The following is a 21,930-nucleotide window of genomic DNA, read 5'->3' on the forward strand; positions in this document are numbered from 1 at the left end:
ACGAAGGACCTGGGAGACCGACGCCAAGGACCCCACCTTCGACCCCGGCGACAAAGGCCCTGGGCAGCCGAACAGGCGCCCACCTTCGATACCCGAGGAAAATATTCTGGATACTGATGTGTGGGATTGTTACAGGATGCAGATCACGCTCATGCAATTCTAGCAGGCGGCGGCTGCCCTCATCGGGCTAGATTTAGGCCCCGCCATAGAAGGGGTGGTCCACGCCACCCTACACCTCCTAAGCATCAAAAAGGAGGAAGAGGAGCAAGCACGGGTGCGAGCTCACGAGAGCTCGTCATCCGTGCTAATAGAAGAGCTCCCCGTCGATGAAACCACCACGCGCGCGTCGACGACGCCCGGGATCACGCCAGTTCCGGACCTCCAGCGGAAGCCATCCCACTCAAGGCCCCACCAACCTCCGTTAGCACCCAAACGGAGGAGGGCTTCGCCGATGCGACCTGACGCCCCAGGTTCACTAGCCAGGCATCCTTGCCTGGCGAACGAACCTGGGAGGAGATAGTGGAAGGGTTGAGAGAGGTCGAGCAAGGCTGGACGACCCTCAACACCCTCCAACGAGTCGTGTATGCGGAGTACGACGCGTACACGGCTGCAGGACACCGCCCCGATGATATGGATCATTGGAGTAAGGTGGTGTCCCGCCGGCGCCAGTTCGCACAGGCGCTAAAAGAGATCCACCGCCATCACCGCTAGGCCCTCAAGAACCCGATGAGTGACACACCTGTGGGCCTCTCCCAGCCTCCAGTCATCGGAGCAAGACCAGCGGCTCCGGGGACCAGGTCGGAGGCCACTACACACCGGCGCCCGCGGACGTGTGGATGAAACCTAGTGGTCAATGTGGACGGCAGCAATGGGGGTCAAGCAACGGGGCCCATCCACATTAATCTTGTGGGAGAGTCCACCGGTGAGGACCTCACGGTCGAAAGGCCGTTGTGGTCCGCCCCGAACCGGCGGGACGGGTTGCCACTGACCCCTAGAGAACGAGGCCTCCCGCGTGGCACCCTCTCCCGCGCTCAATGGGAAGGGTACAACGTCTGTCATTACCCCGGGGTGATCCGCAAAGACCGGTATCCCCGCGTCAGGCAGCACGTCGACCTGGTCCAGGAGAGGCTGGGATGGGAGGCACGCGGGCGCCCCCCGCTGAACGCAGAAGGGCGTGAGATGACCAGCGACCAGCCCCAGTGAAGATCCCTACCCCCGTGGGTAGGGCTACACCCACAACAACATGCAATAAAGTGCTCGAAAAATCACATGGAACATGATCTTTTATTATCCTTTCCCCTCCTCTCCTCAAAAGGGACAGCGCTAATATTGTTATTGTCGAGGACCCCATAGGTCCAGACTGGAAGGGGGCTGTGACGGTAAACGTCGTATTAGCGCTAATAGCCTAACCTGGTGGCTGCCTGCGGAGGCAGCACTTACCGGTAGACGAAAAATGTAATGAGAGAATTCGGCACGAGACGTGACGGAACGCGCGCGTATGAAAATGAACCAGTGCAGGATTAACTACCGATACAGAGAGCCGCAAACCGAGTATTAGAATCCGATCGCAGAGCCGTGCCACATAGTCTTTCGACGTTTTCCCGAGTTTTCCTTGGAGTGCGAAGGCGAATCAAAGAGATAGCCTGACGGAGGTGAGTGCGTGCGAGAGTGTGCGAGTGAGGAGTTTCGCCATCGAGGGCGAATCCGAGAAGCGCGAGCTCCCTCGACGCGACAAAGACGGACTTTACCGCAACGAGAGTGCGACTTGTTCTTCCGTTCTTCGTACGACTGCTTAAAAGGTAAACTGGCCAGCTTAATTATAATATTGGTTAACCATAATTGGTTGACTGACACCCGTTCCCTCCTACTCTCCGATTTTCGTGTTTGACGTAGGTAATTACGCGCGCCCTTCAGTAAGATCACGCGAATAAATTAATTAAAGGGTATCAACCCCGTTACACACTATATAAAATAACGTTCATCTCTTGTTTTTCTGCAAATTTATAATCGACCGAAATTCCATTGAAATCTACGGCGCTTTAATCGAATAAGAATGAAAATTATGTAAGGTTAGTTTATTCCCTTTATCGAATAAAAACAAAAAAAGCCGAAACACATCAACTTTAGTTTTCAATGTCCTTTAGGACAATATAAGTTTCGTTGACCTTGGATTAATTTTTTATTTTTCGGAGTCAAAGATTCAAGAAAAAAATAACTTTCGCCCTCTTGAAAAATAAGGAATGCTACCCCTGCGGACCTTAGTGTACTTATGATATTGTTATTCAGTAACAAACATTTACCAGTTGTTTTCAGAAGGTGGCTCCCTTTTATATAGGGATATAAATTGGAAAGCATGGAATAAAACACTCATTTAGTATTAATAAATTGTGTTTAATTATTAAAACGTCATATCAATGTATTTTCAATTCTTTTCAATAAATACAAATAAACATTCGTGGGTGTACTTTGTAACGGGGTTGCTTACCGTTTAATTATTTTTATTAAGACGATCGCGTAAATACGCTCGCGATCACCTATACCAAATAAGAAAGTCGGAGAGCAAGAGGGAACAGGTGTCAGTCAACCAACAAATCTACGAATTTACAATGAGTGGAGTTATTACGGAATAAACACGCAGAGAGCACTTGTTAATGTTATAACGGGGTTTTGGCTAACCCGCCGTTACAATCGAGAGGATGGATTAGTTGACAGCTCGGCTTAATAAACAGCTAATGCCACGAGGCTGGTGCACTGGCACCTGTGTGGCCAAGTCTTTTTAACCAGCCACGACATCAAGCAGCCTCGTGGCCCGCGTAGAGTGTCGCAGGTAGCAGTGGCTGAAAAGCGCGAAAAGTAGTGACGAGCGCAGAGAATGCGCCAAGGATTGAGAGTGAGAGTCGGGCGCAAAGTCAAAGAACGCAGAGAGTAAGAAGGATAAGAATAATATATATAAAGCATCAAAGAGAAAGCGTACAGAGTAACAAATCGGTAAAGAGAGAGAGAGAGAGAGAAGCGAGCAGGCAAGCAAGAGAAACCAAACGAGTCGGTACTTACAATGAGGCGACAATGGCCAGGCCCTCCGTACAAATAACGTTCGCTCGCTGAACGGCGTTCCCAGACGCCGGTTGCAGTGGTGACGAAGCGTAGGACTACCTAGCGCTAGATCCTTGCACACGCACACTGTCGTGTCGGTACGGACGCTCTGTCTGTGAACTTCGGTCTTGGCGGCTCGCGTATCGGTAGTAGACGACAAAAATGTGGGCGAACGTGATGATGGATAAACCCTCACTGGTTCATTTTCAATCGCGCGCGTTTCGTCTGCTCGCGTGCCGAATTCCTTCGTTACATTTCTCGTCCCCCCCGGTAGGTGCTGCCCCCGCAGGCAGCAATTACGTTAGATTATTAGCGCTAATTTGACGTTTACCGTCACAACTTATAAATACATCATAAATAATAATAATAAACAAAATAATCTCAAAAAAAACTTACGTAGAAGGTTAGAAATATTAGTAACGAATCAGTTCTTTATTAATATCTACGCCGAATAAACTATGCCTTCTGTTTAATAGTATTGGTGAAATGCATCTAACAACAAGAACGTTTCATTAGCTACTAATAAAAAGAATGGCTTATTCATTATCAGTAAAGCTGAAAACAACAGGATGCCGTCAGAACCGGTTATTGTGAAATAAAAACAGAATTCGGCTAATATTATCATTGATATGCAATATTGCGACAGAGTTTCATCATGCAATGGAAAAATTATACTTATCTTGATTAATTGCTTTGGATAATTTAGAATTCTTTTTCATCAAAATACGTACAAAAAAGGTAATTGATCGAAGAGCGTGAGTGTTCAGAGAGAGAGGGCGGTTCTTTTCTAAACTTGGGCCCTTTTCTCCAGAGATGGCTTTTAGAGTATCATTTTTGAGAGCAAGAGTGACGCTATTATTTTTAATTAATTAACGCAAACGAATGTACATAATTGTAATTTTACATTATCACTTAATACTAAGGAATTGATTACAAGTTGAAATAATACAAAAATGTAAAAATTCTATGATTAATTATTATAAACGAATTTATAATATTTGTGAATTTGTCTGAACTTAGTGTTAAGTTATTAGTTACTATAGACTATTGTTGCTTATGATCCTAATATTTAACTTAAATTGTATATTTTGATGTTTGAAAATGGTGAATCGATAAAAGAATGAGGAGAGCCATAAATAATTATTTATAATAGGAGGTGAAAGGTTAATTTTTATAATTTCAATATTTCTATTTCATTCTCTTTAAATGGTAAAAAATTTTTTTTTGTCTTTTTCAAAGTGAAGAATTTGGTGGGAAAAATTAGAACGGGAAATAGATTGCAGTTTTATGGCCCTCTTCTCTCATCGGCATCTCAGCGATCACGTGTTCGGAGGCTGCATGCACTTCATATGTAAGTGTGAAGGTACGAAGGGCAGAATAGCGTATTGAAAAAAATGAATGCACGCTTGTATAAATTTAGACTATAGATTCTATTGCTTGGAGACTATCAAGAAGAATTTCCCTGCGACACTCGGCTCGGTTCCCACAGCTCATGGGAAGCGGTTTCAACTCTGCCGTTGATCTTAGAAAAATTATTCTTGTGAATTTTAAAAATTTTAATCATATATGGCCAGCCGTCACACTAGTGTATTTATCTGTAGAAAATTCAGTTTCTTCAGGTTGTGTATGCAAATTTTATTCCTCGAAAATATATGCTTTAGAGTCTTTGAACTCCTCTTGAAAATTTAAAGATTCTTCCAGAATAATATCTATATTATCATCTGCTTCTAGCAAATATAATAGTATCATCTGGAAATGATTTCGATTTCCTTAACATTGTAAGAATTTTCCTGGATAGAGAAAGTTTGGATGTAAGCCAAAAGCATATTTATCATATTTAATGCATTAACTTTCATTTTCAATGCTGAAAATTTATAATGTGTTCATGAAAGTGTGGATAAATATTGATAAAATCTTTTAGACTTAACACATAAATGATCATAATTGATTTGTGAAAAACTTTAGATGCACGTATTATGCTCTTTGAGAATTTTAAATAGTCAAAAGTTGTCTCTATTTCTATACTTTTAGGCAAAACTTTTTTGTAAGCAACAAAAAAATAAGCTAGTTATACGTATTCATATAGAACCATAACATAACGTGCGAAAATCTATATTTTGTACAAGTACAGATACGAAACACAAAACTAACTTATTTGTTCCAAAACTTTCATGCAAGTCAATTACTCTACTCAATCTTTCTTTCTTCTCAACAAATTCTCACAAGAAATAAACTAGAATAACTATTTAAGCAGTATTTAGAATAATAGTCAAAATAATGTTTTGAAAAAAAAAAAGGTAATTGACTCACACAACGAATCGTGCAACTCGCTCGCGAGCAATCGTGACACAGACTGCGACGAATGGAAATAGGCATTGTTTGTAAATATCTAAATATTCGCAGCAAAAAAATATTGTATAAATAAATGTATATATATACATATGGCTGCTAGGCAGAAACGGATATGCGACAATTGTATGGAAATAAAGTTATCATCGGATTCTTCATATTTGAGTGTTACAATTATGATCAAGATCGATAATTTACATAAAAAATCAAAAACCAATTTAGACCTGCAAAAATCACAATAAACACCGAATAAGTGAATCTATCTAATATATTTTTCTAACTTTAAAGATAGAAAGAAAATCACAAATAAGTCACTTATTCGATTCTCTCATGCAACCATAGATATTATTCTAATTATAGTACAGCATTGAAAAAAGCGAATATTTATCAAGAAAATTATTTATATACAATATAATTTAATAGTTTAACGTGTACATGTTTATTTTTTATGTAACATAAAAGTATAACTTTGTTATGTATCTAACAAAAGGGAAGGCAGAGAAATAAGCAGGAGCAATAATTAAGAATGGATGTACATTAATAACCGAGATTTATTGAGATACTGATGCAATGAATGTCAAGCGTGTTACAAGCATGGTAGCCATTTTTTTAGTCCGTCTGCGGCTCGCTCTGCAGCCGCTCGCTCGACTTACACACACACATATCTTGAGGCACACACATACGCGCAGACCGTTTTACCCTAGCGCCCGAGTACACTTACGCTATTGCCACAGCTGGCTTGCTTACGCTCTATACTACATATATATCTTAATATGTATATATATATAACAACTTGATAGCGCAAAAATAGTATTTACAATTAACAATAGTACTTTTGATTTTTCAAGAATTTCAAATAAAAGATTTCGGGTTGAAAAATTAAAATTCAAGAATAATTATTTTAGCTAATTAAAATTACGAATGTATTTACCTCGAAAAGATTCATTTAAATTATTGAAAGTTGGTCTTTAGCGTGTCTTTACGTAAAGTTTAATCAAACAAAAAATTAATTCACGTGGAATACATTTTTATTTAAACGATAAATTTTTTTGTTATAATCGTTAAAAGTGTTTGTTCAACTTCTCGGTGACTAGAGTTTTCCATTTCAGTATACGAGTATACTTATAAATCTCTTTAAAAAGTCGATCAGATGTAAAAATATAATTTAAACCAATCAATAAAATACGGATTTTACCAATAAACTTCAAGAGAAGATTTTATTCTTCTAGAAAACTAATCATTATATATAAAACACGTCAGTACTTTTTGACCTTCTATAATACATCAATATATCACATAAATCAGTGATCTGCAGCATTTTGTTTAAATAAAAATTACGAGTAGCTTATACATACCAGTCTACTTTAGCAGTCAACGTAACTTCTAATAAAATAGTACTAGTATTGTTGAATTTCGTTTTCAGTTCTTTTAGAAAAAAATTGTTTTTAATCTTAACCACCCCTACGTTAGTTAGGGGATGCAACCCCTTGAAGATTGATATGGCGCATAATTTTGTTGACTAGTAACAATCAATTTCCAGTTTAATTTGGAAATTTGTTACGTAGAAGTAGAGATACCCTGGAAAATGTACTTTAAAGACAAATTTCAGAGGTTGTTTTTACCCTTTTAAAACATTTATCACTATATAAAATAATGTTCATCTCTTGTTTTTCTGCAAATTTATAATCGACCGAAATTCCATTGAAATCTACGGCGCTTTACTCGAATAAGAATGAAAATTATCTAAGGTTAGTTTATCCCCTATATCGTATAAAAACAAAAAAAGCCGAAACATGTCAACTTTAGTGTTCAATGTCCTTTAGGACAATATAAGTTTCGTTGACCTTGGATTAAATTTGTATTTTTCCGAGACAAAAATTCAAGAAAAAAATAACTTTCGCCCTCTTGAAAAATAAGGAATGCCACCTCTGCGGACCTTAATGTATTATATGATATTGTTATTCAGTAAAAAATATTTATCAATTGTTTTCAGAGAAAAATCTTGTATAGGAAAGGAGATATACTGAAAAATTGGTTTTGGAGGTCGAATTTTGGGGGTAGTTTTCGACCCTTTAAACCGTTTATTAGCACATAAAAAAAATACGTGTCGCTTATTTTTTAGTTCTCTACAACATATCACAGTTTCATTGGACTCGATTCACACACTTCTTTTACCTTCCTAGTTAGAGCGTCGCTATATTGGTAAGCATTGAATATCGTTGGACGAGAGAGCGTAAGCGCCATGTTATTACGCGAGTCGAGTACAGTGGAAAATTCGAATGTGTGGAAGCAGGAGAATATGATCAAGTGAGGTCTGCGAGGATAGCCTCCAGATTTTTTTCAAAGGAAAAATTGTTTTTAGCCAAAAAGAGAAAACCGTGTTAATTGAAATGAATAATATGATACATAATCCTTGTGGAGGTTGGTGTATTATTGATGGGAAATGTTCGAAAAAATACTCTACAAATTCAAGAAGAAATAATAATTGATGAAAAAAGTTGCGTTTTTCATCGCCGAAGAGATACTGGAATAACATATTTACGTCCTAATGATTATGAAGTAGATAATCGTCATGTAGTGCCTCATGCTCCAGAGTTATCTTTGAAGCTTAATTGTCATATTTTAATGTAGAAGTTTGTTCAAGTATGATATCCATTAAATATTTACATAAATATCTTTACACAATATTACATACAACATGTTGTACTCTTTATATGAACAAATAAATTGAAATTTTTTTTGTAATATATCAATTTATTTTTTCATGACAGTGTAACGGTTCTGTCTATGAGCTCTTCTCTTATGTTCCCTGGATTACTGCAACTCTTGCGACGAGACAAGGGGAGGGGAAAAATAAGTGTAAGTAATAGTCAATTTTTCCCGCCTCGACCGCCGCCAGCGGCGCAGTCAGCCGATGTACGAGGTTTGTCCGGAAAGTATCGGACCTACCTTTATATTTTTGTGCTAGCGTTCTTCTTTATTATCTGGTGGGTGGCATTCTTCAAAGTAGTCCCCACTTGATTGAATAACACGGTTCCATCGATGTTTCCACTTTTCAAAACGGTCCTGGAACTCACTTTTAGGGATAGCCTTAAGTATACGCGTCGCATTGTTTTCAACCGTTGTTTTGTCATCGAATCGGTGTCCTTTGAGTTGTAATAGCGTGCAATCGGCGTGCAATGCCGATATATTCACTACTATTACCAATTATTTATAAAGGGGGAAGGCAAGGGAGGCGGTGTATCGCTCCAAGCAAAGCAGGAAGGAGAACAGCGGGCAAAATAACTTCACACACAATTAGCTAACACACGTTTATTATAAACGCACTACCACGAGTGCCGACGAGAACACAAATTACTTATTACTATTAACACGCGAACTTATTCTAAACGAGATGACCGGCACGTTAGCGCCATGTCACCTCATTAACCGGCTCAAACAATTACTTAAATTTACACACTGCCGAAAACTACGCCGGCTCGGGAAAGCCTGGCGTAGCAACGCGAACCGTGAGAATCGCCGAGGAAAGACAGAGATATAGAGAGAGAGAGAGGAATCGGTGACGTGACCAAATTGGTGGACGTCGCTGTTGCTGGCAGCCTTGAAGGTGTCCCACCGGCGGCTAGTCTGGAAAACTCCTCGCTGCTGCGTGGCCGGCGATCTGGCAGAAAAAGGCTGTCGGGTTCTGCCTCGGTGACGGCTTCTTGCAGGGCAGCTGCTGCGTCGCTGGCAGAGGAAGTCCCGTCCGGCCGATCTGCAGAGGAATGCTGACTTCTTCCGGACAAAGGGCAGGCAGCGATGGTCACTAGCTAACTCTCGACTGACTGCTGTCGCGCGCGTCGCGTCACTCTCGTTGCGAGTGCATGAGAGCCGGCTTCTCACGCTTTCTCCCACCACTCGCCTAATCGGCGGCACGCGGCAATGCCCGTCGCGACAAGTGCCGCGCGCCAAGCCCAACACTCAAACTATTGCTTTTCTCTCTCTCTCTCTCTCTCTCTCTCGCACTCTCAATACTCGAGCGCGTCGTCGCGTCCACGGCTTCTCCTTCCACCGCTCTCGTGCGCAGCTGAAAAATAAAAGGGCAGGCATCAGGCACGTGATAACAACGTGCGCTTGATGCCGGCCGTGGGCCTTTGCCTAGGAAGGAGAGGGAGGCAAGCACACGGTGCAGGCCATGACGGGCCTACACCGTCACAGAGTGATTTTTTTAGTTTTGGAAACAGCCAAAAAGTCACAAGGGGCTATGTTGGGACAGTATAGAGGTTGTCGAAGCAATGCGATATTGTGTTTGCTCAAAAACTGCTGCACAAGATTTGATGAATGCGCTGGCGCATTATCGTGATGGAGAAGCCAGTCATCACTTTCCTAAACGTGCGGCCGTTTTCTTCTTACTGCATCACGCAAACGTTTCAAAATTTGAACGTAGTATTCTTTATTGATTGTCTGACCTGTTGGTGCATATTCGTGATGTACAACACCTTCACAATCGAAAAAAAACAATCAACATTGACTTAACGTTGCTCCGACTTTGACATGCTTTTTTTGGTTTTGGCGATTCAGAATGCTTTCACTGTGAAGATTGTTGTTTTGTTTCAGGATCATAACCATAAACCCATGATTCATCACCTGTAATAAATTTTCTAAGCACATTATCATCATTATTGACGATTTTCAGATTGTCCAGAGCGATTTCTAAGCGAATGTTCTTCTGCTCTGCAGTGAGCAATTTTGGGATGAATTTCGCACACACGCGTTTCATTCCTAAATTTTTGATTAAAATTTCTGAAATGATAGTTTTTGGTATCCCAAGGTCTTCTTCTAGTTCTCGCACAGTCATACGATGATCTTGTTCGATTGCAAGTCGCACCTGCTCAATTTTATCTGCGGTTTTTGTCGTCGAAGGTCGGCCGGAACGAGAATCACTATCGACAGAAGTGCGACCATCCTTGAAACGTTTATACAACTCTTTTATTCGTGTTTTGCTCATACACTCGCTTCCGAAGGCCTTTTGCATCATTTCAATAGTTTCCGAACTCGTTTCTCCGAGTTGAAAGCAAAATTTGATGCAAATTCGTTGATCTTGTTTTTCAGTCATTTTTGATAATATCAAAATCCGACGAACGCGAAAAAGGCACTGTAAACAAAGACACGCTTCGCACGAACTATACGTCCGGCAGGTGTCAGTAAGTAACCAATAGATTCGTGAGGCTTTACTGTTGACATTTCTGTCCGGTAGAGGTCGCTTGAACGCTATGGCGCGAAGATATAAACGTAGGCCCGATGCTTTCCGGACAGACCTGGTATATCAGCGACGCTGTTGTCTTTACTAGGATTGTAGACCATACTGAAATCATATTCTGATAAAATTTTCTGTCTCTTTAAATGTAAATTTGGGTTTCTGAGGTTTCACAGGTGAAACTAAAATAGGGACTAGATTCGTAATCGTAGTAAATTTTCGAGCGAAAATATAATATCGAAATTTTTCTGTACATTATTATTACAGTAGATTATTGCAGTAGTTCATTTTCTATTATACTATAAGTAACTACGGGTTTGGTAAGCATTCTAAGGACTAAACAAACTAGTAACTGCAAATTTTTCCATTTTTGGCTTAAAAATGCTACTATAGCATAATTCGTTGTATCTATGGTTGCGATAAATAGCTCTTCAAAATTATGGTGTATCAATATAGGTGCAGAAATCCGACAATATGTTAAATACTTGAAGGGACTTTATGATATTCGTCCCATATAAATGGAATGTCCTGCTTAAGTAGATCTGTTGAAGAATTAGAAATTTTTGCTTTTGGACAAATTTAGAATAAATCGACACTGTAACTGACCAAATCGTGGAACGACTTCACAGCCGTTGTGATTTCTGGTAATATAAATTTCACTATCGCTTCAGTTTTCTTAGGATATGATTTGATTCTTACGGGAGTTAACACGTATTCAAGATAGTTAGCTTCTATGCGATAAGGTCTACACTTTTTGGGGTTGCACTTTATTTACCTTATAAATATTTCAGTGATGTAAAGGTATTTCTTATCATGATTAAGGAGATGAAAATGTTAAAGTCACTGATTTCTGCAAATACAAATTTTCCATAGTCGGTTCTTAATACGTTATCTACCATGCGCTGGAAATTGCTAAGCGTATTTCTTAAGCTGAGAGACATTTTGACAAAATAAGAACGGTCGAAGGGGGTAGAAAATGCAGTTCGGTCCTTAGGATCTAACTCGATTTAGTGCAATCTGCTCTGCAATGTCTAGAATCGAGAACAGGTTTAAACTATTTAACTGTATCAAGCTATTAAGTTCGGTATCGGGTGGGGATCACATTTTGTTATTTCGTTCAACTCTTTAAAGTCGACCATAACTCTCCATTAGTCTTCATGCTTCGGAACGACGAGTAGAGGAATATTGTAGTTACTATTACAGGATTCTATAATCTCTGCTGCTGAAAGCTTTGCGATTACATTTTTAAATATTTATTACATTTTTTGGAGAATATTTATACCGGTGGATACTCGTATGTACAGAGATATCGTTCGTTATTATTTTATGTTTTACCGCGTTGATAGAAGTTAAATTTTTAGGAGGTAAATTATTAGCCTTGTCTATTTTTCTAATTAACAGTCGAAATTTCTCTATTTTATCGTCAGGTTGATTAAATTCATAATCTGATGGACTCGATCAGATTTAGAGTTTTGGAAGAAGTGATAGAATAAAAATAAATGATATAATATTATATCTAACTTATATGTTAAATGCTAGTCACCAATAATTTATATAAATTTTAAATAACTTTCATTCTTGCCAGGCCTCTTACTTAATTATAATGAATTGAAATTTGTCCTAATTTAAATGTTATTCCATACTTTTCCAAGGAGAAAAAGGAATCTTATGTATGTAAATTTAAACATGTTATATATTGCTATACTTCTCCAAAAGATAGACTTAGATCCAGAAAATTGGAAGATTTGTCTAAAGCCAATATCTAGCTATTGTAGTTGTAAACTAGAGAACGATGTGAAATCATTTATATATATGTTGTGATGATGCGTCATCACTTAAATTATTATTGAGTTCACACGAAATCCGCTCCCGAAAAGAGGATGCGATCGAACAGCTGATGCCGCATAGCCCTCCCGCGCATATCCGAGACCTCGCGATTTAACACTCCTCAGGGTCTCACGACCTGAACCGATACTCCCCCAGGAAGCTAGACGACGAAGAAGATTGCAACTGAGATCTGCTGATCATAGCAACTGCTATTAAGCTAGAGTTAGACCTGGCTAGACCAAGGAGGGTCAACCGAGCGCGTGAGAGGGAGCAAGACAATGATACGAGACCGATCGGACGCGAACGAGGGAAAATCGATAGGGCCAACGAGCGCATATTAGAAAGAGATAGCCGATAACGACGCGAAATTGGCCGACATGCACGACTTGACTAGCCAATCAGTAATAGGATAGAGGTAGATCGCCGAATGAGCTAAAGCGATGCTACTTAACCAACCAATCGGTAACAGGCTAGGGATGGTTTAGCAAATAGGATAAAACCGACGCTATGTGCTTCACAAATAGGGAAATTAGGCGCCAAAAAACCGACCTAGCAACAAAGCCGACCAATATGGTGAAATCTCGCGACTTTAAGGGGAAGCAAGTTAGGAGAAGCGACGCAACGCCGCAAACCGCTGCGTCAGTAACCACCAGACTCTGGAGCCGCGCGGACGTCCGGAGTAAGCGAGTGAGAGTGAGCGCAGGACAAAGAAGCAGCAGTATAACACAGAAGCAGCAGTATAACACAAAAGCAGCAGCATAACACAGAAGCAGCAGCATAACACAGAAGCAGTAACAGCATAATATGCAGCCACAGCAGCAGCAGAAAAGCAAACGAGTAACAGAAAAAAAACGAAAAGTGAGTACTTCTCTCTCACCCTCTTATTATACTAGACCTCGCGTTAATGGGAGTACCGTCCGACCTTCGCGCGATCGATGAATTTCACGCTTATGTTAGATTGCCGCCTGTCTCATATTGAAATTTGCTTTAGATCTTCGCGTATTACCGGGAATGCCGTCTGATTTCGCGCGACCGACAAATTCCTCGCGCGCGTGTTAGATTGCCATCAATTTTTCCTTATACGATCTCTTGAGTTTTCGTGCAGTGAATGAGTACCTTCCGACCTTCGCGAGACCGATGAATACCTCGCGCGCGCGTCAGTTTGCCCTGGTTTCCTTTGTGCGATCTTTCGAATTTTCGCACATCAAATGAGTGTCGTCTGACCTACGTGCGACCGACAAATTCCCTGTACGCGCGTTAGATTGACACGAATTTCCTTTGCGTAATCGTTAAGCCCTGCGTAAAAATAAATATCGTTTGACCTTCCTGATCGCCAAATTCCTCGCAAGAGGATTAGATTGCCGTTGATGCTTTTGCGCCGTCCACTACTATCGTTACAGCCCTTTACAATCAGCCAAAACTTAATGAAATGAAAACACCAGTAACCAATGTTACCAGTCTAAAAAGAGAAAAAAAGAATTTGGATTAATGAATTGAAATACCTTTTTTGATTTCAATTAATAATTTTATATATCTATTACAAAATGTCTTACAATACTAATAATACAAAAGATTATGTCTATTAAACACTATATATGTTGTTTTTAACTTAAAAGCTCGAGCCTTATTGACGATAGAGACAGTTCTTCCTTTATACAGGCTTTATGCTATTCATTATCATATTCTGGTCTTTTTCTAGAGTAAAACTCATTCGTTTTGGCAGAAACACATCAAATTTCTCATCAATTGTAACTACTACACTATGTCCATCTGTTATTAGCCATTTAACTTTAGTAACCATATAGGTATGGTCTTTTTCTAATTGCGATATAATTAAATGGACGTTCTAATGTCATAGAAATGATCCGTTAGGATAATTACGCAAATAACTTACTTCAGGTTGTGTGCTACTGAATACTGAAGAATGATGAGAAGGAGGAGAATAAGGCTGCTGTTTCAAGCTATTACTGCTAAACTGTGTTCGACTTCGGTGAGCTTGCAGCTTAGTTAGCTACATCTCCACCCTCAGAGCTTGAGATGCCGTATTTGCTTTCTTATTTCTCAGTCTCCCTTTTAGACCTATTCTTCATCAGTAATCATTTTTCCAATCCTAAGATTCTGGCTGTAGTTTCCTTCTCTTTCTTCTTATTCGAACTATCTTCCAATCTTTTCCTCTTTCTAAGATCCTCTTTTCCCCCATTTATACTGATCTCTATTGAGCGACATCTATTGACTTCTACTGATTAATGATGCAACTAAATTTTCATGCTGGTATGCTCTGGAGTCATTTTCTGTTTCTTCCACTTTTTGTTCAGTTCTCTTTCGGCGTAGCTTTATAACTCTATCTTCGAGTTTTGAGGTTTCTATTGTTTTATAATGTCTCCATAGAAGTGTATCTGAATTACTATTGAGTATGCACCTTTTATCATTAAAAGGGCTTAAAGCTATCATCTCCTCCCATCCAGTTCATACGTGATGTCATCTATTTCGTATATTACATTTTCACGAGTTATGGTTTTCAAATCTATGAAACAACTATGATAATCTTCATGCATTATAACTTTCTTATTTATATAGGATTTGACATCTTTCGTCTGTTTGAAATTTTTTGACTTTCAACTTCAATATTATATATTTTACTCCGTAGGCCAATGAATACCTTCATAATATTTTCATTACATTGATCTTTTCTTATAAACAAAACTTTTTTCTGTATTACAGGCATATAAAATCGATTTTCAATTAGATTCTGAGCCATATCAATTTTATTGCAATCTTATTTCATAATCCCATTTATACCAACATTTTGCATTTTTTATCGGAGACTGTCAGTATAAGTAAAAATTAGCTTACATTATTTACCGATTCTATGCTTCATATACTCATTAGTGAAACCCATAGATATATATGTCTTTGAAAGGTCAAACACACAAAGATCTGTGTATATTGATTTTCTAATGTTAATAGTTGTCCACGATAAATGTATTTCAACTAAATTTTTGAAAGGTAGAGCTACTCTGGAAGCTATGTTGTTCAATTCGCGCTTCTCGATCATATCGATCAAGTCTTCGATTGACTAATTTAACGTCTTTTCATTTTCTTTCGTTCTTCATAATCAGCTTATCACCAGCTTATTAAATAATTTTTCAAATTCATTCAAGCGTGCTTCCTTTTTTCTTTATTCAAATCTATATAAGGTTTGGTCCGAGGTTTTTATTGAATTAAAACGCTCTATGAATTTTTCTGAGTTTTAATCCAAACTTCAGAGCCTGTTGTAGCGCTCGATAATGAAGAACATATCATTCTTCATCCTAAAGCTTTGTCAAATTTTTTTCTAAGTCTGTCAAATCATCTTCAGCAGGAAAATCTTAGATGCAGCGTTCTCAAAGATAGATTTTTTCAATGTGTAGTTATTTTAATTCTAACAAGAGCATATAAATTTTCTATCCAAATATAATGGAATTCATTGAAAATGGTTCTTCATTATGAATATTTTTGTTTTTGTTATCATATTCATCAATACACACAATTTAAAGTAAAAGAAAATAAACGTCTGGTTTATTTTAAACTAGTTAAATGAGATGGTGACACTTCAAGTTATTTTCCATATTTTTTAAGAATATAAACATTTATAGACATATAATTCAACTTTTCAAATTTTAGAATACTTTAGATTCTTTTAAGAAATGTTATACTACGAGGATGGGCCAATAAGTTCTTAAAAAAAGGTAGACTAACAATTTTTTCAGAAATAAATGATTCTGGAAACTCCTCAAAAAAACCTTTTGTTTATGTTATATTCTCCTTGTTCGAGATGAATCTTTGTCCGACGAGCCACTTCTTTTATATTTGGAAATAAAAAAAAATCACAGAAATTCAATTCTTGAGAATACGGTGGATAGTTTACTGATTCAAACTTCAATTCCTCAATTTGGGCCATTGAAACTACGCAAGTGTACACTAATATATTGTCTTGATGAAACAGAATATTTTTTTGTTGAAATGAGGAAGCTTTTTTTTTATTTTTCTGCTTAATTGGTTCAATAATGACAAGTAATACTTCTCGGTTATTGTTTGTCCTTTTTCTAAAGAGTCGATAAAGATCATCATCATCGCGTGTATCATAAAAAACAGTAGCCATAACCTTGCCGGCCAATTTCGCTGTCTTCGCCTTCTTCAAAACTGAGTGACTTTTCATAATTCACCGTTTTGACTGTTTCTTCGTCTCGGGTGTGTAGTGGTGTATCTATATTTTGTGTACCGTTATCAATCAACGCAGAAAATTATCCAGATTACGGTGGATGCGTGAAAACAGGGCCTCAGCGACTACCATATGACTGCATCTGTTCTCAGCTAAGAGGAAACGCGGCACCCATCTTGCTGAAATTTTTCTCATGCTACATTTTGAAACTCCTGTGGTCTCAACTATTTGGCTTTATTTTATTCTTTTATCACTTAACACCATATTGTGTATTTTATTGATAATTTCTGGAGTCCTCTCGTCTATAGGACGGTCTGAACGATTTTCGTCTGCAGTCGATGTTCGATCACATTTAAATTCATTTACTCAATTGTAAACAGTTGCAAACGTAGGGGCATATACGAGTATACAATCAATTGCATCTAACTCAGCTTTGATTTATTCCGGTGTAAGATCTTTTAAATAGAAATGTTTTATCACTACTCGGAACTCACTTTTTCCATTATTAACAATGAGGAAATGTTGTTCACTTTGATTGACGATAAAAACGAAACCACTTGATGGATCTGTTGGAAACCCTAGAAGCACTCTACTTCAAGGTAACACCTACTAATGCAATGTATGTTATCGTGCATTATGCGTCATCTCTTGGAATTTCTAAGGACTTATTGATCCAGCATTATAGAACTTTGTTGTCACATCGTAGCGTATCGTTGTCCCCAGACCCCTGGCTGAAACAATTTTACGTACAACTGAGAGGGACTGTTTCCGCCGAAGTCAATTAGTATCGTTATCTCAAGACCTATGGCTCAGATAATTCTACACTTGACTTTGACTTTATCCAGGACGACTGGCTAGATCGTAATTTCAGGGTTCTTTTAGGAGTTTAGCGGGATAAAACCTCCCGAAAACTCACGGGAATATAACAGTCTTTATAGTCATCAGCATAAAATAGGTGAGAAACCTCCTGTCCTTTTAATACGTCCTTTAGCTCCTTCACATACAAATAAACAAGAATGGTCTCAATATCGAATCCTGTGATATCCTTGAATTGGTGCCCCGCCAGTTCGAGCTTCCACTCTTTCAGTGCTACCAGCCAGGTAAGAACCTCAGCCGCAGAAGAGTAGATCCAGAGGAGGTAGGGGTGTAAAGCCTGCACAAAAGTTTTAAAGGTGATATGGTGTCAAATGCTTAGCCAAAGTCAAACGGTAGAAAAATTATAATCTTCTTTTTGTCAATAGCCATACATTAAAAATACATGCAACTGTAACTTATAGTCTATTGCTTGGTTGACATACAGAGCAGCGTATAATAGTTAATGCAGAAAAGAAAAACTCTTTTTCTTTTAATTGAATTATGTTTCTTGAAAAATAAATTCATCCAATAAAACGATGCTAAAGATTGAATCAAAGTGCTTCCCCACCACACGCAATGACTTTCTACGACGCCAGTTGATCATTTAACCAATACCAACAGATTAACCAAATACTATCTTTAAAAATAATGTGTCCCTATGAGAACGCTAGCCCAGCACAGGTATCTGACCCTTTTATCCCGAAACGTCATATCCTTTATACATTGTCCTAAAACTTACATTGCTTATCTACTGAATAAAAAATTTTAAATTAGAAAGTTTAGTAAAAAATTTACTGATTATAATGTTTTAGAATTCTGCAATAAATGTATAATAGTATATTAACAAGAATAAGAGTACATGGGAATTACCAATGATATAGAGTTTCATCTTGAATGAAAAAATAGATGTGAAAATAAATTTTTTATCCGTCATCCATATGCGACTCATAAATGAGAAAACTAATTGTAAGTGAAGGAGATAAGCAAGAAAAATTTTGAAGCCATCTTTATTGTCCTTTAAAACTATTATAATAAAGATATCGTTACAAAACGTGTTTTATTTTGAAGTGTGCAACGATAGTTTATTCGATCAATCGATACGTGCGCGATTCGGTAGTACTCGCGATACTAGAGCGAACGTTTAAGAGAGAGAGAGGGCGTACGTAAGTTCAAAGTTTTAGTTAAGCCTCAGCTGTTACTTGTAGAGTACCGCCAAATAGTTCTTCCACTGTGATTTGCCGTTTTGCTAATAAAAGTTTTTCTGGGATTCATTTGGATACGTACGTGAGTAATCGCAGAAAATAGAATAAGCAGCACCAACAAGTAGTTAGCAGCATTAATTGCAGCAACAGAAGATTGGAAGCGAACGAGGCAGCGCAGCTGGTTCCAGAGGAGCACCTTTAATTTCGCTGAAAAAATAATTACAGCTGATCACCGTAATTACACCACAGGGTATGCGCACCTCCCTTTGTCTGCGTAACAAAATATCGACGATAGTATTTTGTCAATCGCGACCGTTTGTGTGTTCGCGCCGAGCGTTAGTTTTCATGGTCGAATTTCGAATCTTCTCTCTCTCTCTCTCTCTCTCTCTCTCTCTCTCTCTCTCTCTCTCTCTCTCTCTCTCTCTCTTTCTCTCTCTCTCTCTCTCTCCTTTCTCTCTCTCTCTCTCTCTCTCTCTCGCTCTCTCTCTCTCTCTCTCTCTCCGTATCATTGTTAAACATTGTAAATCCTATTCGCGTGGGTTAGTCTTTCGGCCCATCGAAAACTATAGTTTTTGACTTATAAACGATCTTGATTTTATTCGCCGCATTACGTAATTTCGCTCCTTATTAGTTTAACGGATCCATCACCGGTTAAATTTTAAACCGATTTCATCTAGGGGATTAGTTGGAATAAACATTAGGTCACTTACACCTAAGATAGATCGAGTGTCACAAATCAGGTTACTTAAGGTGAGTTCAATTCTGTTGGAAAGAAGACATAGGAACGAAAGTATCAAACGTAAAGGCGAACACACGTATACTCGTACGTGTTTAACGGAACGGCGGTTAGCTCTGCATCATGGGAGTTTGTTCTTTAAAAAACCTCGTTTGTACTAGATAATCAACCCCGTTACAAGTGATTAGTTTAATCATTTTATTTCCTTGTCATCAGTCCAAAAATATTAATTAGGTACCTTAAAATGACTCTAGTTATTTAAAATAAGAATAGTAAATATGTATTAAACATCTTATTTATTTAAAAATATTAGTTTCTCACGCTTTTCTGATTTTCAAGTGTGAACGAAAATCATTCATGATCAGATCATTATCTTCCTTGCGTTTCATATATCCATTTAAATGTAGGACTTTTTAGAAAAAACTGTTATTTTTAGTGCATAATTAAGTAATATACAAATTATGAACTTACTGTACAAAAGATTTTTGAGTAAAATGGGTTGACCATCTTCACGTTTCCATAATATTCTAGGTGTAGGTCTTCCGATTGCTTTACAGGTCAATGTTGCATTTCCACCTTCGACAACCGATATATCAGTACTCGTCTCATTATTTAAAATATCTGGTGACACTGTGAAAACAATGTTTAAGTATTGTAATCGGAAAATGAAATTATTTATAAAAAAATTATTTTTTACAAGCATCATAAAATGAAGTACAACAAAGTGGTGTTTGAAAGAATAATGTTAATTTCTTTATCAAAAGGAGAATTAGTTAATTATTATTTTTTTATGAATAAAATCACATTAAAAAAATGCAAATGAATTCATAAATCCTCAATCTGGTTTAAGTCTATTTCAGTATCCCAATAAGAGCATTCAATTGAAATCAATAGGAATTTATTAGATGAAAAATTATAAAAATATATTGAATATAGTAAAAGATAGCTAAAATGATTCATCAAAGTAAATGTATTATTCAACTAATTGTAATAATATTTGAAATGCAATATTCCTGCATATCTTGGTATTCAAATCCTCGAAAAAGACGTACTACGAGAAGAGACCTATAATATACAGAAGTATGGCTCGCTTTGGAGATATAAATTTCAAAAATACTATCAGAACGATATTATATTCTCAAACAATGCAACTATGTAACGAAAATATCCGGCCAACACCAATACGGTTACCCGCAACTATACGCACAAATTATTTAAAGGAGGAATTCAGGAGACGCGAATGCACCCACGACTTAATAGTGCGCGGCTGTACGCACTAATCGCTCACTAAGCTCAATTCAGAATACAAAAGAAGTCGGGTTTTGAAATCATTGTGACAGACGCTTAATTTTGAGGCGTTTAGTCGTTAAACTATAAAATTGATACATGCATATGACAAAAATTATATAATTACTTTTCTCTCACAAAAACAAATTTAAGTAGATTCGCATTACTAATAAAAGTAGAAAGAAGAGAAACAAAATTTACAAAACTATTAATCAGCATGCAATACTGTCAGCCAATACTTCGCATCGAACAACTAATTGAAATGGCGGGGCTGGCAATACTATCTAATTACATGCGTAGTTGCCGCATGAACATGCAAGAGAGAGAGAGAGAGTAGCGCGTGTGAAATAAGAAAAGTCCTGATTGGCGACTCATTAAGGATGCACTCGGACACACGCGGTAGAGATCATAGCTTCGTCGTCCTGCTGGACGCACGTGTTTATGTTCATGTCCGCTGCCGTAAAAACTCTTATCCTGCCGATTTAGCTTGCGGCGTTTTCGAGCTAGAATATTTCCAGCGTGCATGTACAGTGCTCGTGGGCAATGACTGGGTGATATTTATTTGACTAAGTAATTGCGTGTGCACCTAGCAAGTTAGTACGATTGCGTCCAGCTATTCGAGCCACTGCACGGCGAGATTCCTGTCCAATCGGCGAGCGTGTTTTCTTTGTAGCTCTCCCGTAGCTTCTTGAGCGCCATCAACATGTAAATACTCGCTTGATTACCAATTCTCTCTCTGTACTACGCCAAGCTTGTCTTTCTTTCACTGCGTACGACGGCTCTGTAAACAGTCCTTTTTTTTGTTATATTCAATTATATATCTTATTCTTATTCTTATGTTACTCACTTTCTTATTATCTATGCGTTCCTGACTTTCTTCGCCCTTTCCTTTGGCGATTTCCCGCGTTGATGATTACATTACGTTATTTTCGCGATTCAAAGCACTACAAGAATCTACGACGCCTCTGTGGGCCCATGGGCAGAAAAACCTTATAAGTGACATTACTGATCGACCGGGCCGGGCTTCGAATAGCCCTGTCGTAATCCGCAACCAACTACATTTCCCCGTCGTCATTAAATCTTATTTATCTTTTAACATCGGGCTTTGCGTTGAGCAGAAACTCCGTTATAACACCAATGTTGT

General features: G+C 38.2%; 1 protein-coding gene across 1 annotated transcript in view; it reads right to left on the reverse strand.

The window, feature by feature from the left end:
* LOC131668942 (lachesin-like) overlaps positions 1-21,930 on the reverse strand; it is a 944,221-nt gene that overhangs the window by 577,450 nt on the left and 344,841 nt on the right. The window contains exon 4 of the mRNA XM_058943448.1: positions 19,971-20,129. Coding sequence (XP_058799431.1) covers positions 19,971-20,129 — 159 coding nt within the window. The remainder of the gene's footprint in view (positions 1-19,970; positions 20,130-21,930) is intronic.

The sequence above is a fragment of the Phymastichus coffea genome, unplaced genomic scaffold (genome assembly GCF_024137745.1).
Source record: "Phymastichus coffea isolate CEN01 unplaced genomic scaffold, Cenicafe_Pcof_1.1 PCOF00007, whole genome shotgun sequence".
Lineage (NCBI taxonomy): Eukaryota > Metazoa > Arthropoda > Insecta > Hymenoptera > Eulophidae > Phymastichus > Phymastichus coffea.